The following is a 22,340-nucleotide window of genomic DNA, read 5'->3' on the forward strand; positions in this document are numbered from 1 at the left end:
TCTATTCTGAAGGCATTAGCAAACTTTGACTAGGTGCATCTTTACAGCAAATCTACCACAAATAACTGTGTGTTCAGCTCTGTTGGACTAATAGAGCATAAAAAATACACTTGTTCCTCTCAAAGAAGGCATTCTTTAGAGGTCGTGGTTAAGGTCATTGATGGAGGAAAATAAAAGGAGTTTGCTTTGTTAGTCTTCTGTCAATTGTTGATAATTGGTGTGTTATGTGTTCAGTGCTTAGCAGTTCCTAACATTCAAAGTATGAATATTTCCTTCAAGAAAATCATTAACAGATTTAATAATCCTGGTTTATGGTCCAGTGTTCCTTTTCAGGTGGTTTTCAGTGCAATGGGACCCAGAGGTTCTATAGAAAAAGACTTGGTGTTGCATTAAAGTGACAAAAATCTCAGACCATTATGCTCACGTTCCAGGAGCAGGTAGAATTAGATTGCCTGCCTGGATTCTGTACCCTGAATTGTGTTAGTAATGGGAGCTTCCTGCAGGACATCTCTCCTGTTAATGGAGGAGGGTAGTCAGAGGCACTCTTCTCTCTCTCTGTCTGTAGCCTTTGTGTTTGCTTTTCCAACAGGAAAGATGTTCAGTGAAGCCAGTTGAAGTCTGAATGGCAGAGCTGGTATGACTGAGCCACTGCTCAGAGCTACCAGGACTCTTGTACTCACACGTGGGGGAGGGGGTGTCAGGGATAGTCCTGAGAAACTGTGCAAGCTGGGGAGGTTTTCAGCTTAAACTCCATTTTGCATTCATAATTCCTCCCAGTCCAGTTACCAGGCAGTTCCCAGGAGCTTGCTATAAGTCTTCCATCGCTTGAATGAGCTAAGAAGACTGAGAAACATACTTTATTGTTGTTTTTGGGAAACCTGCTGAGTATGGAAATGCTGAAATTTGTTAAAAGTAATTACCTTCAGTAATAAGAACATGTTTTGTAAGTCATTTTCAAATATGTTTTAATGTGGATGGACTGTGATACACATGCCTTGTTTATTATTTTTCAGCGTGCAGCTCGTTCCCAGGAAGAGCTCAGAGACAAAGCTTTCCAGCCAGAGAGGAATCGTTTGGAAGTTGTTATACGGAAGGATGTGGAGTACATTGATCGGAAGTCAGACAGCGATCAGTGGATGAATTCATCTGTGGATTCTAGCACATCTAGCCAAGAACACCTGAATCATTCCTCCAAACCAGTGTCACCTGGTTCTTGTTTAACTAAAAGTGGACCTGGCCGTTGGAAAACTCCAGCCACTAGCCAGCCAACTCCAGTGGCTATTTCCCAGCCCATCAGAACAGATCTTCCCCCTCCGCCACCACCTCCTCCAGTGCATTATGCTGCTGAATTTGATGAACTACAAATGGATTTGCCTCTGCCTCCACCTCCTCCTCCAAATCAGATAGGAGCACAAGCATCCTCCCAGGTAGCTGCTGCTGAGCGTAAAAAAAGAGAAGAGCATCAGAGGTGGTATGAAAAGGAAAAGGCACGTTTGGAAGAAGAACGAGAAAGGAAACGTCGTGAGCAGGAGAGAAAACTGGGCCAAATGCGTTCTCAGCCACTAATTCCTGCTCAGCCTGTGGTTCCTCCCGTCTCCCTTCAACAAGTGAAGTCAGAAAAGCCCTCAACTTTGCAGAGGTCTCAAGAAACAGTTATTCGAGAGCTGCAGCCCCAACAGCAGCCGCGGACTATTGAGCGGAGAGATCTGCAGTACATTACTATCAGCAAGGAAGAACTGTCCTCTGGTGATAGCCTCTCTCCAGATCCGTGGAAACGGGATGCAAAGGAGAAGCTGGAGAAGCAGCAACAGATGCACATTGTGGACATGCTGAGTAAAGAGATTCAGGAACTCCAGAACAAACCTGATCGTACAGCGGAAGAAAATGACCGCCTCCGTAAACTCATGCTTGAGTGGCAGTTCCAAAAGCGACTGCAGGAATCAAAGCAAAAGGATGAAGATGACGATGAAGAGGAGGATGATGAGGTGGATACTATGCTCATCATGCAGCGACTGGAGGCAGAAAGAAGAGCAAGGGTAAAATCCTTTCTAGAAAAAAATACTGTAAATTTCTAGCTTGGTGGGTTTTCATGCTTTGAGTATTTGATGTTCTTAGAGAGTAAAGGAGGATGACACTTTCTTAAATGGCTTGAATGTTAAAATTAATAACTTAGAGTGGTTTCATTCGTTAAGTAAGGTATTGTGAAAGTATCAAAGCTATCTTTTGTAGAATTCAGTTTAGCAATTGAATTTACTTTTCTGGTTTGGGGGCGAGAAAAGTTTCCTTTGGATAAAGGTTTTTTGCCATGTGCCTAGAGTATGGTTAGAAGGTAAAATATGGCAGAAATTTGCTTGCAGAAAGGTAAGCAAAAACATTTGAAATTATGAAAGTTTGTAGGAGAATCAGGAATAAAAATAGTGTGATTTCTCCCTCCCCTCCCCCGTGTATTTACCTCTAAAAGTTTTTATTTATAGTCTTGGGTCATGAACACAGACACTGAATGCATACTGTTTCCTGGGAGTAGTGAGCTGAACAGACATTCCAACTTGCTGGTCTGATACAGCTGCTACCTCTACCTTTACCACCCCTCAGTGCTGACCTCAGCAGTGGAGGGAGCATTGCTTGAGCTGTGTGGTTTTGGGTGGTATAATAGCTAATACACCCTGTCTAGAGCTCCAACTCCTACAGGCCTGGATTTTTCATGGTGTCCAGTTTAATCAGCACCTGAGGTTTGCTTACCTTAGCTTCAGTTCTGTGAAAGCTCATAATATATGTAATAAGATAATACAACTGAATAGTATGGTGAAATTTTTAACCACTTGCTGGTGGCTGTTGTCTCCCAAGACTCTGATAAATCTCCTGTTATTGAGAAGTAGTGTCTATAGGAAAATCTGTTCTTTCCTGAATAACAGCATGGATTCCAAAATTGCATAACAATAGCTATGCTTTTCCAGGCTTAAAAGCTAGCTCTGTAATATGTTCAGTGTCTTCTGCGTGTTTGTCTTGAAAAGTTGACTTAATTCTGTGATAAGCAGTGTTTAATTCCTGAGAAATGTTTGGACATGCTTGTTTTGACATTCAGAAATAGCTAGTGGCTTGAGTAGGATTTGAGTTCACGATTGTTTTGGCAGCTTCATTTCCTAAACTTACTCCTCTCATATTCGCTGCAGTCTGCATTGCTTTCCTTTTTTTTCCCCTTATGCCTAACTTTATTACTGTGTAAAACAATAGATACCTCAAACTTGGGAACTGAAGAAAGGAAAAGCTAAATATGTATTTGGCAAACAGGCTTCCCTAAAGTCCAGCATTGCTAACAGGCAATTTGTGGCACGTAGACAGTTACCTATGGGCATAAAAAATTCATGTGTAACTGCCATTATAACAAACAGTGTCTTAAAAATTTTACTGTGGCAAGGCTAAGAAAGCCACATGTTAATAAAAAAAAAAGCCAGTTGTATTGCATAACAATATTAGTCTTCTCTACAAGTGCCGGCTTTATAACACTATTCGTGCATGAAATTCTTCCAGCTTTTTGGAACATTTTGAAACTAAAAAGTAACAGTTGTCTTGAACTGAATCATTTTGATTACATTTTGCTTTTAGAGATGCAGTTAAGTAGCATCTTTGTGGAACTACTGAGGTGGATTATTTGGATATTTTGGTTTATTTGTTTTAATTTCTGTATTTCACATTTATGTCCATTCAGTTCCTCTTTCTAAAGCAGCCAACTAAACAAATAAAAGAAAATGCTTTTGAAATAGCACATATCTAACCTATCTTTATTTACGCTATGCATCTTTCTTTTTTTTCCCCTTTCTTACTACCTGCAGCAGACTGCTGTGCCAGCAATCTCTGTTCTAGATTTGGTATGTTTATTTCTTTCTCTTCAATATCTCTTTCCCATTTCAGTTCCTTATTATTATTAATAACAGCCCTATGTGCTTTGGATGATGATTTGGCATCTTTGGGTGTTCAGAGATCATTATGATACTGTAAGCAGTAAGTTAACTGCAAGCATGCATTTGAATGTTTTCAGATATGGTGATTCCTTTCCCTGTGTTTCCTTCCTCTTAGAAGTTTTGTTCTGCTTGCAGACTTGATTTGTTTGTTGCAGCAGTGATCTAACATAAAACTGTATCTGCTGATTTGTGCAATTTTGTTTACAAAATCTTACTAATAACTTTGAATGAACAGGCTGTGATGTAAGATTGTTTCCTTTCCCTTGCTCACCCATGCAGATTTTAGAAGAGCTCTAAGAACACTTCTTTACAGTTTGAAGGGAAATTGTACTGAGAGCCTAATAGTACAGCATACTTATTCAGCACATGCTAACACCCTGTTGTTTGCAGGTGTTACAGGTGTTTAGTTTTGGCACATTAACATAAAAATGGATTGTAAACTCAGAAATCACTTCCAAACTGACATTTCCAAGTCGGTTGCATAAGCATGCAATCGTTAAGTTACAATATAATTTTAGTTTCAATTGGTTAATACCATTCTCTTGCATCTAAAACATGACAGGCTTTCAAACTGGAGCAGCAATTGCTATGATTCCAGCTAATTTTGTATTTTATTGCACTCATTGGGCATGGAAAAGGAGTTTTGTAGTCTTCCAGAGCAGAAACACATTCCCTTCAAATCAATTTCTGTGTAATTAATGTACTAGTTCTAAAAGAAAGGGGATGTTAGTAAATTTTAATTTGTGCTGCTTGGAAAAATTGTCAATGTGTCGGTTCAAAATATGGATTTCAATATTCAGCACTGCCTTATGAAGAAGAAAAGCACCTTTTAAAATACATACTTCTGGTAACTTATAAAATCTAAGGTGCTCGGTTTTGTATCGTGTGTTATGTGAGTGTTAAACAGTTTACAGCAGTGGAACAGGTGAAGCATTTCACCTTCTTGAATTTAAGGACAAGCCAGGAGTCATGGATTTTTCAGACATAGTATCTTATCAATATTTTCTAATTACTACCTATATTTTTTTGCTCAAACCTTGATTCCTGGAGCTGCAGCTAGATAGATAGAATGCTTTTCCAAGCAGACTGCAAACATCTGGATCTTTCAGCAACAGGAGGTTGTGAAGGCAGACGGTATCACCAGCTTGAAAAATGGATTAGACAAATGCAAAGACATCATGCCTGCAAACAGCTGCTCAGAGGATTAGACAAGGCTGTACCAGCTGACATCTCTAGTAGTGTGCTGAATGCTGGGGGAATGGTAGAAGAAAAGGCCAGGCTCATGTACAGCTCTTTTTGCCATGGTCAGAGACAGCAGAATACTGGGCTAGATGGAGGCATGGCCTGAATCAGTTTATGATTTATGATGTTCATAGATTTAGCTTTAAAAAAAGACACCAAGCTAATTCTAAAATAGTTGAACACTATACCCAGCAAATACCACTTTTTCGTAATTTCGTTGTTTTTATCCCATTCACATGACTTTCGAGACATAAATGCTTCTAAACAATGCCACTTCATATACCCAAGTAATTGCTACTTTGTTTCTAAAAAAAACCCCAAACCAACAAAACTTTGTTATGTTTTATGCTTTTTTTGTATATCTAAAGTGAGCATTGTTGATAGCTGTTCTGCTAATTACAAAGCTGAAAGAAGGTTATGAACAATTAATACAAGAATTGTCAGCTTAGATAGTGTTTGTTTTTTAAATTCCCCAAGTCCTGTGAGATCTGACACAGCTTTTTAGCTGTCATTAAATAAATAGGTATAAATTTAAAGTTCTCCTGGAGCATCTTTTAGAGTGTTACAAGCAGTGCTTGGAGAAATTAATGTTTTCTGAAATTTGAGACTTCCTGGATTTGAGAATGGCCTGCCAGTCCTATGAATATCTTAACTTTCCTGATAGGATCAGCCCACTGACCCCTTTACCAGGAGCAGTAGCTCGGAAGAAATGTGGACTTCTGTGCTCTCCTAGGTGTAGGAGTAGTGCTGCGAGTGTATGTTGGCAACAGGGAGACAAAGTTGTGTGGCTGAGCAAATGGTTGGCACTTTGCAGTGGATCTCTGGGTCAAAACAGGGGAAAAGAATAGGTGCTTTGTGCTCAGCTGCTTTGCTCAGTTACAGCTGGGAGAATGCTCTTCTCCATCATTCTGGCTGTACAAATTAGTTGTTCTTCCCTGTTAAAATATAAACACGTGGCTTTGGAGGAGATAATGGAAGTATGGTGAAAACATGACTTTTAAACAAGAGAAAAACTGATTGGGATAGAGAAGCCCCCAATCAAAATACTCAACCTGGGAATCTTACAGCCCTCTCACTAGAAGTGGGATGCAAAGCTAATTTTCCTTTGCATCTTGAAAATTTGGGGTGAAGTTAGAACTGGGTACCATTGTACACACAGAATTATAGACACATTCCTTCAAGTGCTCTGACATACCTCATCATCCCACTGATCCCTGCCTTCATCTGAGAATGCTCCAAAATGGAAACTAATTAGTGATCATCAGGAAATGAAATGCCATCTCTTAATAGTTTCTGTATTCTTATTTCTGCCTTCCATGCAATTTTTAGCCATTTTCCTATAGGTATTATGTTTAGAATAGCCTCTGACCTGAATACAGTTGTCTTCACATTTCTTACGATTCAGATGCTAACAACAATTCCCAGCTAGGCAGCTTGGTAACTTTTGCCTTCTTTCTTTAGTTATGGTCAGAAGACAATTAAATAAACCAGTTCTTCTTTCTCTATAATTTAGCTTGAAATTCTTTACCATTTGAGTGCTTTTGAATAGGAATATTTGCTGCTAAGCAGTAAGGCATCCATGCCATAACCTGGGAGCAGTAACTGCCATGTTCAGGTGTTTTTCTAATATAGTTGGGACAGGAATTTTCCTGTATTTTCTCACCATGTAGTTTTTGCTTGCCTTTTTTTTTTAAATTTCTTTTATTATTATTATTATTATTATTATTAAGAGGAAATGACTTCTCTTCTACAAACTCATGTGAATTACTAGCTGTCTTTCCTTTTGACAGCAATATTTATCCTTTCCTAAAATAATGTCTTTCTAATAACTAAGACAAGAAGTCTTAATCCAAGTAGGGAGTTGGTTAACTACTCCATTCCCTGCTCTGCAGTGCAAACTGAGCTTGATCTTTATCTTTGTTTTCAGTTAGGAATGACAAAGTTTTAGCCCTAAATAAGGGGAATTTACTTGGAGGTAGCATCCTCTAAAATACATATATCAAACTAATTTTGTTCTTTAGCTTTCATGCTCAGAAATGAACAATGGGGGGAAATAATTGTAAAAAAATTAACCAAACGCTTTATACTATTTTATTATTTAAATGGGGAGGAAGATACTTGTATGGGGGTTGCCCTCACAAAGTCTATTTAATTTCTCTTTCTCTCTTGTACTGCTGTGTGTCTTAAGGGTCTTACTCTGTAAGTGAATTTGGATTGTAAAATAAAATCCAGGAGTAGAAAAGTATCCCTGTTACATGCAGCAAGATCAAATAATTTGTTGATTTGTACTAATAAGGATTTTAAAAAAAATATGTGGAGGAAAAAAAATACTTTAAAACATAGGCGACAGTAAGAAATAACACAGTATGTAGTCCAGTTAATTTCTACTTGTATTACTGTGCCAGTGAATATTCCTGTCCATCAAGGGCTTATATACTGTTAGCTTTAAGGAATCATGCAAAGTTTGGATTGTGCTCAGTTTTCCTATCTGTGCAGCATCATGCGTGTATATAAACCAGTATTGTCTGTCGGACATGAGTTGTTCTTGTGAGCTGTTTCATCCCAGTAGTCAAAAGTTTTCTTTCCTTCACTCTCTCCTTTTTCCAAAACCCATCTGCTGCAGATACAGTGGGAGATTTTATTTCCTGAGAATATTTGCAAACTTGCTGAATGAGCCTGTTACTTTAAATGGATTGACCCTTTGACTAATGAGTCATGATTTTCCGGTGCTTGAATTCTAATCCAAAATGAAAAAAACAATTGACTGCTGGAGCTGTGGACTTTTGGTTCCAAGTATTTAATTTCATTTTATTGTACCAATGAGACTCTGGTTGTTGAAGCTCTGTCACCTTGGTCTTCTTCTGGGGGTTCATACATGACTGCTAAAAATGTCTCCCTGTGTAATTTATGTTTTAATGTATATAGTTCTGTGCGCCTCTATTTTGCTTTTTTTTTTTTTTTTCTCTTAGGGATTTTAGGCAAGCCAGTATAACAAAGCATACTTGTAATGACTGGAAATTATATTGATGGATCTGTAGCATAGCATTTTCTGCTGAATGAGTTGTTTTTAGATGCCAGTATTTAGTTCCATTTTTGACCCATCTTGCCCATGTGAGTGACCAATTAAAATTGTGTCTCTGTTAGTTACAGGATGAAGAACGCAGACGGCAGCAACAATTGGAAGAAATGCGGAAACGAGAAGCAGAAGACAGGGCCAGGCAGGAAGAAGAGCGCAGACAGCAAGAGGAGGAGCGGACCAGGAGAGAGGCTGAAGAAAAGGTTGTGGTCTTCTGAGTGCCACAGGGGTTCTTGCAGGCCTTTCCTCTTCAGCCTGGCCAGTACCAGCTCAGTGTTGGGTCAGCAGGGTTTAAACACAGTAGCCCTGGTGATAAGGGTCATGGCCCAAGGCTTCAATTTGCCTGTCCAAACCAAAAAGGAATTAAACAAATAGCCCATTCCTGCTGGCTGGCTGGAGTTGACTGGTATTGCAGAAATAGTACTGCTTAGTACCTGATGGTTTTTAGCAGTGGCAAGGCTCTTACCTTCAGAGCCTTTCTGAAAATCATGGAAGAAATAAGGTACTTCCTGTTTCCCTTCAGCTCCCATCTTAAATTGCATACCTTTTTTATTATGGCTCAGTTAGTGCTGTTGGGTTTTCCTGTGTCCCAGTAGATGGCACTTAGATATTTCTGTAGTTTTTTTTAATATAGATACAGAGAGAAGTATGAAATATGATGGAGTAGTGATAAATATTCCATATTGTTTTTTATGTTTGGACAGTGGGAGGGCAGTGGTTTCTACAAAGCAAGTAAATCATTTCAGAGATGAGTGTGCAGTCAAATTATAAATATAAAGGGTAGTAGGGTTCCGTTGAAACATTATACATGAATATGAGAAGCTTTACTGATAAAACTAGAAGACAAAGCAACTTATTTGACTCAGCATGTTTCTTAAGACTTTTTTTGTTCCTAGAGAAAGCAGTTCCTTCTGTTCAGTTTGCCTGTTAGTAACACTGACTTCAGAAAGAAGGCTAGCTTTTAAAGTCGTTCATCTTAGAAGATTGAGCAGATACATTTAAAAAGCCCCCAAACTTTAGATACATTAACTTTGTTCATTTATTTTTCAGGCTTTGTTAAATTCTTTCCCATAAACAGTATGGTTTGATGAGTGGAAGAGGTGGTAATAAGAGAAGTGAGGAAGGTGTATCTGGAGTGCGGAAGGTTTTTAAAAGTAGGCTGTAGAGACCTTAAAAAATGCAACCAAGAGAAAACAACTATGGCTTTCTTAACTTCTGACAATGAGGCAGCCAAATGACATTTGGATCACACTTGAACGAGTTTTCACTGACAGATGTTGACTGTGATATTTCTACCAACTCAGAACTCAATACCATCAGTAAAATGGTTTTAGAGAGTAGTGCAAGGAGATGAGTTTCATGTCTTTGCTGCAATGAACAAGATCAGATCTATTTATTTTTTTTTCAGGATAACTGACTCAGTGTTGGACAGATAAGCATTAGTGTGGATTTTTTAAAACGTGGATTAAAACCAGAAATTATGGTTATTTCAAATGTCATATATTCCCAGCAGAAATTATGCTATGCTTATACTCAAAGGGTTTTGTAATGTACATACAGTTCCCAAATACACCTCATGTGTTATCAAACTACTGAATAAACCCTTGTATTAATTTACAATGTGCCTGAGACAAGAACTGAATAGAATTAAATGTTATTTAGTTTAAAAACAGAACAGTCTTAAAGAGGAAGAATACATAGAAGATATTTCATGACCTTTTAAATGGTCACTAACCTCATATAAATATCATTAGCATAGTTTCTGTTTCAAATGCCTTTTAACAGTATTTGTTTGATGCCTGTTTTGGAAAAGTTCTTTGTAATAATTTTTTTGTGTGAAAGTAGTTTTCCTGGTGTTTATACTAAAAACTTTGTTAGGAGTCATCCATTCCAAGGTTCTTTTGACTAATTTACATTGTATAAGCATGAAACAAAATTACAAAGTTCCTTTTTTAAGGTGGTAGTTAATGTTAGTTATATTCCTCTCCAACAGATTCTCTACAGGTTTAGTAAATTTGCACCTTATTAACTGTATTTACAGTGTGAGTAATAAATGTTGGAATGCCCTTAGTTTACACAGGCAGTTTCTTTAGTGACCACAGGCAGTGGTAAATCTGTAAATAACAGCTACACTGTGTTACTGGATGGCTGCTGGTTTTTGCAAATGTGACGGTTTGACCACTGGCCAAACACCAGTGCACCCATGAAAATCATTCACTCTTAGAAGTAAATAATCTTTGTATGAGTCTGTATAGATGCCCTGCTTATAGCCAGAAAATGAGACAAAAAAGATTGACAGAAGATATTTGTAGCTCAGTGATGGAAAGTTTAAATCTCATGGATTGAAATGCCTGACCACTGTGTTTCTGTTTCCTCTGGGCTTTCAGAGGCGCCAGGAAGAGGAGTATTACAGTCGCTTAGAGGCTGAAAGGCGCAGGCAGCACGATGAAGCTGAACGAAGATTGCTGGAACCTGACGAGCCTGGTCTGTACAGACCTCCACTTCCACGGGAATATGAACTCCCATCCCCAACCCCTTCATCTAACGCTCCTCCTCCCCCACCTCAGCGAAACACCTCTTACCTCAAAACACAGGTCCTCTCCCCTGACACGATTTATACTGCCAAGTTTGTTGCTTACAATGATGATGATGATGAGGAGGAGGATTCCAATCTAGCAGGTCAGGATAAGTACTCCAGCACAAGAAAATCTTATGGTGACTTTCCTCCTGCCACCCTTAAGCCACAGCAGCCCTCCCGCCAGCCTCGCCCAGTTTCAGATGGCATCTTTCTTTCCAACTCATTCCAGTCATCTTCTGTCAATGCCAACAGTACTACTGTCAAAAAAAGCCAGCCCCTGCCCCCATCAAACAAACCAAGTTTCATCCATGCCAGCAGCTCTAAAGGTAGAAACAATGAAATAAGTCATCTCTACAAAACTGTCCTTGTATTTTCAACTCCAGGGCTATAGATTGAATCACTTATTTTGTGATTTCCCCCTCCCTTAATCACTATTTTCACTCTGGTGATCTAACTTAAATCTTTGTATTAATATGAATCCTTCAATTTTTAATTATTTTGATCTCTCAAATTTTCTTCTCTTTACCCAAACTTTTCAAAAGAAAAAAATTCCATCTTTCATGTATGAATCAGAAATTATTTTAACTGCTACTCAATCAGTTTGAAGTACTGTTGGTTTTGGCTTTCACTGTGTATCTCTAAGTGATTTGTTTTGTATGACTGACTGCTGTTTACTCAGAACATCTGGAAGTGCACCTTTCTTGAACACAGGAAATCTCTCCTAATGGGTTCGTGGACGGAACTTATCTTCTGCTTTGTTTTTGGTACCAGGGTTCTCTCTCTTTAATTAGTGTGTGCAAATGGCTTTAAAAATTACATTTGTAGATGTAGATCTTAAATACACAAGCACCAAGAGAAATACAGGTCTTGCAGTTAGTTTCATGTATTAGGCACCATTCCTGAATTTCTGGTTTGTACAACGCAGTTTCCTTGCAGAGAGACAAAAATCTAAATTTCATCTTAGTACTGTTTGCTTTACTCCTTCCCTTCTATACCTTTATGTTTCTTTGACTCCTCATCTTGTTGTTGTATAACTCCAAGCCAACCATAATGAAGTTTAATTTCACTTAGAGTTCTAGCTGCCAGTAACTTCAGCACCATATTTTGCCTGCAGAGTACTAGTTGAACTATACTCTTGTATTCAAAGCTAATTCAGTCCAAAGTCTGGGGATTTTTTTTTAAACTGCTGCTGTATAGGAGAAATCTTGTATACTTCTTTGAGTATGTCTCACTCTGATAAGATTGCACTTTATTGATATAATACTTTGTCTTTAAACAGCAGCATCTGCTGTTACGTCTCCATTTGTTTTCTTCTATATTCTTTTGAAGGTGGTGGCCATGACATTCTCCTAGTTTATTCTTTTTACTTGCACTGGCAGTTAACAAGTGCCTGACAACCAATTCTATGGGATCAATTCATGCTTCTAAAATGAAAAAGGTAGCAAGTGACCTGAGATCCCAAGAGAAGGTGTTTATGCTGGCTTCTAGCTGAATGGTCAACTTGTTTGCTGGATTCAAGTCTCAGTGGCACAGGTGGAATCCTATAGTGTGTTACATCCCTCATCACTTTTTTGGCCACCTAACAAATTAGGAAAATCACTCACTTGCTTTATTCAGCAGTGTGCCCTGAGCATAGGGGAGGATATGAGCCTCCAAATAGGTTCCATCTATTAGAAGCAAGTATAATCCAACTGCAATAATACGTGAATCTGATTTAGGATATATACAAGGCCACTGAACTACTTGTCCACATCCTGTTCAGTTGAGGCTCAAGTCATCATTTTCCAGCAAGGAAAATTAGCATCCTTTCCTTTTCAGGTCAGGTTAGCTTCTGCTACCGTTGAACTGCTTCCAGTGCTGAAGAGAAGCTGTTCACTGTATTGTGTAGTTTTTAATATTACTGAAGGGATGGTTTAGCTCAGTTATAATTATTGTCCCACTGGTGCAATTGATGATCAGTAGTTCCACTGTTTGTGGTCAGCTCAACACCCAACTTGCATTAAAAAAAATGAGATCTCAGGATGTAGTAGTCTCTGTGGTAATAGCCTCTCTTATACAAACCCACTGTTACTCCTGTCTGGGTCTGTAATAGGTTCTGAATCTTAAAGGAAGGTGAGGGAATGTTTTAGCTTTTGAGTATGTTTTCATTAGACTGGAGTATAATTCTGGACACTACCTGCTGTGTGCTACCATAATGCCTACTACCGTGCATGTGAAATCACTGATAAACCCACAGCCAATTTTGTACCAGGAGGACTTCAGCTTTTGAACACTAGATATCACAAAGAATTAAGAATATTCTGAAATAGCAGGCTTCTGACATGAAATATGGCTGCTTTATGTCTGTACTTAATTTTTTTTCTTTCGAAGGACTTTCTTTTTCTAGGAATTCTTATTTGAAACTGACTGTAATAAAAAGTAAAATGTGCCTTCCATTACAGTACGTAGGCTTGCAAAAGCCATTGCTTCCCTTCCCTTTTTGGCACTTTGAAGGCTGTACATGTAATGAATTAGGCAACCCTAGAGCCATGAGTCACTAGTTGTCACCACCACACTCCCTGCCTCCCATCATCCACAACCCAGAATGCTATTTAGTATATATTGCATTTCTAATTCTGCTTTCTGTTAATATTAATTGAAAAATGAATCTCAGGCAAGTGAAATGTTCAGTGGTATTGTTTGTGCACATTTATTTTTCCTGAAAACTGTCAAAAGGACAATTTACAAAGATTCGGTTAGGTTTTTGGTAACAATTAAGGAAAATTGTAGTATGATGCTTCGCCTTTAATAGCCTAATTCATAAACCATAGAACTAATTCTGAATACTCTTATTTCATAATTTTTAAAATAGCCATGAGAACAGGTTAACTTCACTTGATTGCTCAAGCTTCTATGAAGACTGCCTGCGTAACGTACAAAGCCGTTTGCACAAAATGCAGAATTCACTGTGCAGTTTGACCATCTCCCATCTCGCTGACTCTGTTACATTCCTGTCCTTTACAGCTCTTTCCTGTTCTGAGTGTTAACTCTAGTAAACCATGCTTCTGCAAATTTTGCTCTCGTGCTTTCTTCCACTGGGTCTTAAAGACCATTGGGTCTGTCAGCTCACCAAGGAAAAAGTCAACACTCAAATTAAAACCACTATCCAAACGCAAATGAAACCATGAGCCACAGCTTGTGGATCCAGCCACAAGCTTTTCAAAGTAGGGAAGGCAGTACTTACAGGAATGTAAGACTCACAACTGAGAGGAAAAAAAATCTATAAAGATTTTTGGCATACCTAGTATGATTTGGTTTGCTGCAAATTTTTGGTGGAAAAAATTTGGCCTAGAACACATTAGCTAAATTGGCTTATATGTTCTAGCCTCGCTCAGAATTACTGAATATTTCTGAGAAGTTAGATGTACCAGTGGAAGAAGCAAACATCTCCTTTTGTACCAAAGAAGGTTCACAAGACATAACATGAATGATATTGAGATCAGAACTGTCTGAAGACAAATCTGAGTAGTGTGCAACACTTCTTTTTACTCTTTTCCTGACAGTTAAGAGAATATGGTCTTAAATATATAAATTAAATTATTAAATTTCTGATTGGAAATAAAAGGTTTTGTCTTGTGACCTTTACAAGGAATTAATATAATGTGTAAAACTTGTGTGTTTTATCAACTTAAAGGTGCAGTGCTGCAAGACTTGAAATTTAAATTCAGGGGTGGGAGGAAAGGGCCATCTTCTGAGTGGTGCAGTTTCAGTGTATCAGACTTAACAGGTGCTAAGATTTTATTCTGCTGAATTGCAAAGATGGTATATACTAATCTTTGCTTACTTTTAGCCTCAGAAAGAGAGGAGCTACAGCTAACTTACTTCCTGTGAAGTTTGTCGCAGGATAATGGAGAGTGTTGCTCTTTCTGTTGTTCTCCTTGAACAGCCTCTAGTATCTGTTTTACAATAAGGCATAGTAAGATAAAGATCATGATTTGGCATGTGCTGGATAATCTAAACAAAATGGGTTTTGACTCAAAATTAGGAATTAATAAAACAGACCATTTTAAGAGGGTTTAAATTTATTAGTACTGGAATTAAATATTCTAGAAGTCACATGAGCTCTGATTATTTATGATTCTCATTTGAGATTGTTTCTTGAAAGAAGCACTGCACCTTTTTGAAGGAATACAGTATAAAACTTCTGTGTTGTAGCTGCTGTCCTTAAATTTACTTCTTTCTTTTGCATAAGGAGTAAATTCATACACTGGATCTACAGGAGCAGCTGCTGGGGAAGTTTATCGGGATCCAAGAGACAAAAGATCTAAAAGGTGATATACAGGAGTCTATCAACTTCTATACAACTGACTTGGCTAGCTTCTGCAGTATTTTCTGTTGTCATCGTTGTATCTCTGGGGGCTACTCCAGAGTTCTGCTGTTGGCTCTGTTATGGGTTACTATAAAACACAACTAAGTTCTCTCTGCAAGTCCTTAGATGATCTGAAGCACTGCTGAACAGCAACAAGTTTTGGCACTACAAGTTAACCAAATGATCACTGTATACGAGCAACTTCAGCTGGTTTAGATGTATTTATAAATCTGAACAGTATCTCTCCAGTGGGATTCTTAAAAACTTGTAATAAGCATAAAAGATTTAGCTGTATATATACCTCATACAGGCTTTACCATGTAGCATACTGATAATGGGACAAGAAAAGGTTTGTCTTCCAGCGCTTATTCTTAGAAATGTGCCACCACAGAAGACTACTCTAGCCAAAGCAGTAATGCTATGCTAACACAGGCAGAGCCTTAGTTTATAACCTGCCATCCATGTTGGAAATTGGCAAGCATTTCCATTTATTTTGACATGCAATTAATGGTCAAGTCATGAATTTCTCTTAAGTGGTAGCACGATGTCAGAGTTTAAGGTATGTGTGGAGGAGCAAAACCTTTCAGAACACAGAACTTTGCTGTAGTCAAAGAAGCTGTCATTACATGTCATCAAGAATGATTATATTTAAGGCTCTTGTAGATGAGAAATATAAAAATTATTTTTTGTTTCCTTTCCAGTCAAGATGCAGATTTACCTGGAGCACCAGAAAACCTGACGTTCAGGGAACGCCAGCGACTTTTTTCACAGGGTCAAGATGTATCCAATAAAGTAAAAGCTTCTAGGAAACTAATGGAACTGGAAAATGAGCTGAACACAAAATAAGATTAAAGCACCTTATCAGATGTAATGGATCATCTCCAAATTGAGGGATTGAGATTGGGGGCACACTACTAAGTATGAGCAGAAAATGAATGTTTTCTGAAAGGAGTGACTTTGATTCCTCTATATCTAAGACTGTTAATTAAGACTTAGAGATATTGCAATAGCAAGAAAACTGATTACTTTGCCAGGAGCTTGTGGTTTATACAATGAAAGCACTGTAAATTTTTAAAGATATGAATCACGTGAAGGTAACTTTTTTTCTGTTTTGGGGGTAAAGTTCTTTTGCACCAGACCAAGTAGCACTTGTCAAAGATAAGTTCTGTTTCCTGGTGTTTTACAGACACACTTTTGTTTTAGCTGCTGAGCAGAGAGAGTGAGGATAGCTTGAACTGCCTAAACTGAACTGTGCACTAGAAATTAGTATTTTAGGTTGTTTGACAAGAACCCAATGTCTGGGCCACCTTAAATAAGGTTTCATATGCAAGTGTGACACACTGTATGTATGGTGTTCATAGAAGGATCAGCATATCAATACAGATTTTACCATTACTTAGTACTGGCATAACACACATTCTCTAGATAGAATCTTGGAATAAAAATGTCTCTATTCCTATGTATTTGTTGGGTCTAAAATGGATGCCTAAGATTTTATCTGTAGTTATGGAAAAGTCTACATTGTTGTATCCCCACTATTTGTGCTTCAGACTTTGAAAAAATGTGAAGATAACAACCTTTGGATAACTGTTTAATTAAAAATTTCATAAGCAATAGATAGTAGGCTACACTTAGTGGCCCTTCATCAGCTAGGACCAAAATGTTAGTAGCGTGTTAAAGGCAAGGATTACAGTTGGAAGGTGAGCAGAACACGTGGGTATGTTTTCTGAGAAATTCATATTAGAAGTTATTGGGCAATTAGGCCTGGAACAGTATTGATAAGTCTGTTATTATCAGTTCAGCATAGATTTCCTTTTCTATGGAGATATCAACTGGCATATTAGCGAAGACTGAAGTGCAAAGCATCAAATACAGTACTGCAGTCTGGAAGTGGGAACGTTCATAAGGTCATTAACAGAGCTGGTGTGCTAGCAAGGAACCATCCCTGCTCCTGCTGAGGAAGCAGTGCTAGTGAGTTCCCATTCCATCTAACTGGCTTTACTGACATCCTGTTACGGTTGTACTGAAAGCCTTTTTGGCAGTTCAAGCTATTTTTTCACACTGTTATAGCCTTATTTAATTTTTAATTGTTAATCTTTTTCCTCCCACTATTTCCTCAGCTATGCTTATGTGGCTGATGATGTTGGGAATAAGGACCTCATCAGAGTCTTTCTCATTGTGTGATGTTAAGACAATATATATTGTGATTCCAAACAAATTTTCTATTTGACAAAGCCCTTTACTGGCTTTAGATGATTTTTTTTTCCCTGTATCATATTGTTCTCTTATAAATATATATTTAGGGATTTGTGCACACTTCCAAATACAAAGGGGTAGACTTTCACTGCCTTAGGAAAGAAATCACTTTTAATAAGAGTTGTATGATAAATAAATGCAAGTTAATGAAAATTGGAGTGTAAATATTTTTTACGTATTTCAGGTTTCTTATTTGAAAGTGTGCTTTTACCGTTTCACCTGTTAAATATGAAGTAGAAGATTAAACTGGTTCAAAGTGTTAATGAAGGATCTGCATGCTTGCTATGTCTGTTCATCAGCAAAAGCAAGCCTCTCCCAATTTATCTTGAGAACACTAGCAGCCTTACAGTGACAAATTTTTCTTGAAGAAAAAAACTTATGCTGTGGCTGAATTACTGTTGCTGCTAGACTCTGAAAAAGGCTTAGCAAAAAAATACCTATAACCTTCAGTTGAGTGGATTTGGCCGCTATTGGGCATTCGGGTCAAGTGTGAATATGTGTAAAAGTGCTTTTCATATTTGTCTGTGCATTATTTGAAAAGAAAACATCAAAACTGCTGTAGTTTCCCATTTCTACTGTATTTCACTTGCAACCTATTTTTAATAAAGTTTGTATTGTATTTAACTTTGCATTTAATGTTTTTTGTATTCTTATTTCATTCTGCATTCCTAACAATATTATCATAAACCAAAGGGGCTCTTAATATGTTTTGCCTTGCCTGTCCTCTTACACTGATTTTGCTCATAAATACATTTTATCTTATATGAAAACTTCAAATTAATTTTACATGGAGAATCAACAGAGGCAGACCTCCCTAATCAGAGAGGAGAAATTCATAGCCTGTTTGATACCTATCGTGGTGACATGAAGGGATTTTTACAGCTTAACCAGCAGTTTAGGAAGTAGTAAATACCAGTGGTGTCGATTATACAGACTAGTCACACTGTATCTGTACGCTCCTCAAGTGCAAAGTTGTTTTTCTAACAACAAAGAGGAACCTAGAACGTGGCATCTTTTGGAAAAGTAAATAGTGTATGCAGAGTCTCCACTGGGATTGCTGTGGTTAATGGGAGTCAGCAGTTCAAGCTCTGCTTGAGGAGGGAGCCTGGCCCCAGTGAGGTGTTGTAAATGCTTTCTGCTGCAGCTGTACATCTGCTGAAGATGTACACCTATAACCTCAAAAGAACACAACTTTTAATTTTGAATATAGACTGTCTAGACTTGAAGAAAATGGAAACAATCCATTGCTCTACTGTATGTAAGTCCCTCAGTCTAAACAAAAGAGCCAGTACAAACAGAAAGTGGTGTATTTCAGTCTGTAGTTATTGCAGCTGTGAACTTTGTCATAGAAACTTTTATTTCTTGATCAAACTAATCCAGGGGTTATGAGAGGAACTGTGTGTGATGTGCAGTAGTAATGCATTTTCAGTGGGAAAAATGTTTTGGGCTATGCCTTCAGGTCAGGTTTGCTCAGTGAGCACACTAGTGTGATGCTGTTGGGCATTGCAGCACCTGCTTTGCTTTAGGGACATGAGCTGTCAGCCTTGGCAGCACAGCTCTTGGTGTTTTTCCTGATGGTGGCCCTTAGAGTGAAAACTGAAGTTATATTTGCATATGCAGTCAGCTCTCTACAAAACAAATCATTTAAAATCTGTGTTAAATTCTCCCTTCTGCACCTATCATCCATATGCACTGTTTTTCAACTCCTTTAGGTAGTCTGTACTACAGTCTTGCTGGGATTTGAGGAAAAGGCAATGAAATGAAGATGTTGACCAAGTCCATAGTATGCATCCTGTTCCCTGAAATAATAAGCAATATACTTGATCATACAGATTGCTGTTTATATGTCAAGCAATGAGTACATGAGTAGCAGAATAAACAAGACTGTTCTTTACCTCCTTATTCAATTAGATAACACAAAACATAGAGCTGGTAGAAAATGAGCTTCAGTAAAAACAGTCTTAAAACACATGCAGTAACTCATGTATGTGATGATAAGAATTGGCTCTTCCTCCTGTTTTGTCAGATGATACTGCTCTCTCAGGGTCAGTTACTGGTTGTGTGTTCCAGAAGGCAAAGCCTCACAGGCTAAAAATTTGGAGTTGGCTGACTTCTTTCCCAGCTGTAATAGCAGGTAAACTTAATGAGACCACAGTGCAATACACCTGCCCAGAGAATCTCAGTTTTTTGTTACTGACAGGTGGTCAGAACTCAACTACAGTTACCAAATAATGTGCAATGACATATTTACAGCTTCACCAAATAATGTTTACAGGCTGTGTGCAGTACAGCAGTCTCAAGTTACCATCTGCTGAGTGTGGAGAATGTCACCTCATAGTGGTGATGTGAGGATGTCCCCAAAACGTGGGGAAGTACAGCAGAATCTCTGTGTTTGGCAGAAGAGGGATAATGGCCTTCTTCCTAGGCTTTTCCCTCAAATGCTTTTCTACCCATTCTGCATTTAGGAATGTTGCAATGGACAACATATCAGAAGTTTATGGAGCTGGGACCTCATAGGTCTTGTTGGTTCCATCACTGGAGTTAAAGGGAAATACATCAGAAGTATTCAAGACAATGCTCACTTAATAGTTTCCTAAGATTTGTAATCCGCTTACACATTTTATAATCCACATATGGTATTTCACTGATGCTAAAAATAATAGAGCTAAATGTGGTTTTTGACAATACCATTAAATTTCATTTACAGAAGGATCTGTAATATGGCAGGGCCTTGCATTTGCAGGGGGGATATGGGATCAAATTGGTAAAAGCTGGGGGGGAAAGAATCTTTAAAACAGAGAATCACTGTAGAAGGATATGCTGCTGTACAGTCTGGCAGTATTTCTAGAAGACAGCTGGATTTTATAATTGTTTCTTTCCCAGGTCTCACCAAAAGGCTGTTTCGTTCATCAAGGAACCTATCCTAAGCTTTGACAATAGAAGGAACATCCCTAAGGAGATCTGCTGCTGTTGTGAAAAGTTACACATCATACTGAGATTTTTTGTTTTTCTACTCATGGGACAATTTTTAGTACTATTTGACCTTCAGAGGTGCACAGAGGAATGACTAAATAGGAGCAGTGGATGCTCAGTTTTAGGTTATACTTCAAAGAGTGCTAGTAAATTAAGTCTTGTCTGTTACAGCCTACAGAAACAAGATCCTTAATCTCATTAATTGTGGGTAAAATCCACAGTGAGGGAGAGATTAACCATTACACTTCAGAGGTGATCCTTCTGGGATGAAGCTGAGTTTCACTGGTAAATAACATTGTTCTGACTTGATTGCTGCTGCAGGATAAGCATTACATATAAAATCATAGCTCATTGTCAAGAATTGTGAGTCACACCCTGCAAGCAACTAAATCATCCTCCCCAAAATAGCTGATGTTGATTAAAATCCTGTCTGCCTTACTTAGTGCCAACATCTTGTAACATCCACACCATTGCAGCACTTTTGAACTTTTTTTTAGCCTGTATCCATTTGTCAGTTCTCATTTTTTCATCAAAGAGGAGCTAGTTGCAAGCAGGAACTGCTGAGTTACATTTTTGTGTGCCAAACCTAACCAGATGAGGGTTTTCTTTAGGTTTTTTTGTTTGTTTGTTTTTGGTGGTTTGTTGGGGTTTTTTTGGGTTTTTTTTTGTTTTTTTTTTTTTTTTTTTAACAGAGGCAACAGATTGTAGCAACTTGAAGATGCAGGATCCCAGAAAATGGTGGATAGAGCTGCACGGGGTGTTTGGTTTGGTCTGTGATAGCTTGGCTGTATCTGGGTTTCTTAGGAAAGGAACACTATCCCTTTTGTGCCAGGCATGGAGGGATTCACTGCTCTGTGTCTTTGGATTTTCTACTGTCCACATGAGAGCACATTTACCATGTTCAGTAGAGAGTAACTTGAGACTGCTATTTTGCAGAACTGGATTCCTCTGTAATTATCATGTTGGTTTTGGTTAAAAAAAAAAAGAAACCCAAACAACTACAGTGCAAAAATAGTGCTATTTCCCACTTCCAAGAAGCTGACATGTCTGTATCTGGTATACTTACATATTTTATAGCCAAATAGTATAATGACTGCTTTCAGGACCATGTAAATCTTTCAGTGCAATACAGTAGAGTACCAAGTAATATTGCTAAAGCATGTCACATTTTCACCTTGGAAACCTCGGTGCGAGACCCCCAGCCATACTCTGGATGAGTAGCTCCTGCTCTAGAGCAGCTCCTCAGGAGTCCCACACGACCCGAACCCATAGGCTTTGTGCTTGTGCTAAGACCAGCCCTAATGCCGGCCGTGTTTGCAGTTACTGAGCAGCCCCTGTGGGGCATCACCCAGCTCCACGTCAAAGCAAGGTCAGCTACAGCTCCTTGCCGGGACTGGGTCTACTTGGGGTTTGAGTAGCTCCAAGGATGGAGACTCCATCATCTCTTTGGGCAGCCTGTGCCAGTGTTTGACTACCCTCACACTATCCTTAGATTCCTGCCTCTTGTCCTGGCCCCTGGGCACCACAGAGCACAGTCTGTGGTGTTCATACTCTCCCATCAGGTATTTGCACATACTGTCTGGATCCCCCTCAGCCTTCCCTTCCTCCGGGCTGCACTTCCCCCAGCACATTCCGTGTAACAGATGTTCTTATCCCTTAATCTTCTTTGTGGCCTTACAGACTTAGCCCAAAGCACACATCACCGACTGCTTAGGGGGGAAGTCGTGTAGCCAATATCGGAGCTCTCAACTCTGTCCTTCTCCTCCTCGCCCTTTGCACTGATGTGAGGCTTGTGCCCCTGAGCCCAGGAACCTGGTAGCCTTACACCAGCCTTGGGAGCTCCAGCCTTTCCTTTTATTCCTGCACTCCCTGCCCTAATCCTTGACCATGGTCTCTGAGATCCGGACG

At 38.7% G+C, this 22,340-nt stretch overlaps 1 protein-coding gene across 19 annotated transcripts in view; it reads left to right on the plus strand.

Moving 5' to 3' along the window:
• AFDN (afadin, adherens junction formation factor) overlaps positions 1-18,083 on the plus strand; it is a 116,402-nt gene extending 98,319 nt beyond the window's left edge. For 6 of the 19 annotated variants that reach the window (XM_059841498.1, XM_059841499.1, XM_059841501.1 and 3 more), the window contains 5 exons: positions 1,014-2,036; positions 8,346-8,480; positions 10,665-11,181; positions 15,087-15,165; positions 15,905-18,083. In XM_059841498.1, the coding sequence (XP_059697481.1) occupies positions 1,014-2,036; positions 8,346-8,480; positions 10,665-11,181; positions 15,087-15,165; positions 15,905-16,049 (1,899 nt within the window). In that variant the 3' untranslated portion in view covers positions 16,050-18,083. Of the gene's footprint in view, positions 1-1,013; positions 2,037-8,345; positions 8,481-10,664; positions 11,182-15,086; positions 15,166-15,904 lie in introns of those variants that run through there. The other 13 variants (XM_059841507.1, XM_059841508.1, XM_059841515.1 and 10 more) reach the window with 5 other exon arrangements.
• Positions 18,084-22,340: the final 4,257 nt, after the last annotated feature.

The sequence above is a fragment of the Haemorhous mexicanus genome, chromosome 3 (genome assembly GCF_027477595.1).
Source record: "Haemorhous mexicanus isolate bHaeMex1 chromosome 3, bHaeMex1.pri, whole genome shotgun sequence".
NCBI classification, from domain to species: domain Eukaryota; kingdom Metazoa; phylum Chordata; class Aves; order Passeriformes; family Fringillidae; genus Haemorhous; species Haemorhous mexicanus.